Here is a 639-nt window from a genome sequence, read left to right as displayed (position 1 = left end):
AGGAAAAAACCCTGTGGAATGCTGGGAAAACCCCCAGGAAAACCCCCAGGAAAAACCCCTGTGGAATGCTGGGAAAACCATCAGGAAAACCCCCAGGAAAACCTCCTGGGGATTGCAGGAAAACCCCCAAGAAAAACCCCTGTGGAATGCTGGAAAAACCATCAGGAAAAGCCCCTCAGGAACCCCAGGAAAACCTCAGGAAAACCCTCAGGGAACCACGGGAAAACCCCTGGAAAAACCCCTCGGAGAACACCAGGAAAAGCCCCTCAGGAACCCCAGGAAAACCTCGGGAAAACCCCCCGGGAATCCTCCCTTCTCCCGAACCGTCCCGGGGCGGCTCCCGGTGGGTCGGGATTCTCCCGTTTTTTCCCAGTTTTTCCCATTTTTTCCCATTTTTTCCCGTTTCTCCCTGGGCTGACCTTGAGGTGCTCGAGCATGGTGCGTTTCTGGGCGAAGAGCAGCGGGCACTGCGGGCACTTGAAGACGCTGACGCGCTGCGGGAGCAGGTGCTGGTCAAAGTGGGCTGAGAGCAGCGGCTTGTGCGTGAACACCGTGTCACACATGGCACACTTATAGATCAGCCTGGGGGGAAAAACATACGTGTGTCATACATGGGAACACACATGGACACCGTGTCAC

The 639-nt window shown here is 56.0% G+C and overlaps 1 protein-coding gene across 1 annotated transcript in view; it reads right to left on the bottom strand.

Moving 5' to 3' along the window:
• Positions 1 to 639, bottom strand: part of ZNF687 (zinc finger protein 687) — a 9,650-nt gene that overhangs the window by 3,870 nt on the left and 5,141 nt on the right. Inside the window, 1 exon segment of the mRNA XM_027631806.1 lies at positions 420 to 582. Coding sequence (XP_027487607.1) covers positions 420 to 582 — 163 coding nt within the window.

The sequence above is a fragment of the Corapipo altera genome, unplaced genomic scaffold (genome assembly GCF_003945725.1).
Source record: "Corapipo altera isolate COAL_440 unplaced genomic scaffold, ASM394572v1 199, whole genome shotgun sequence".
Taxonomy (NCBI): domain Eukaryota; kingdom Metazoa; phylum Chordata; class Aves; order Passeriformes; family Pipridae; genus Corapipo; species Corapipo altera.
Note: the sequence above shows the minus strand (reverse complement) of the source record. Positions and strands in the feature narration are given on the sequence as shown.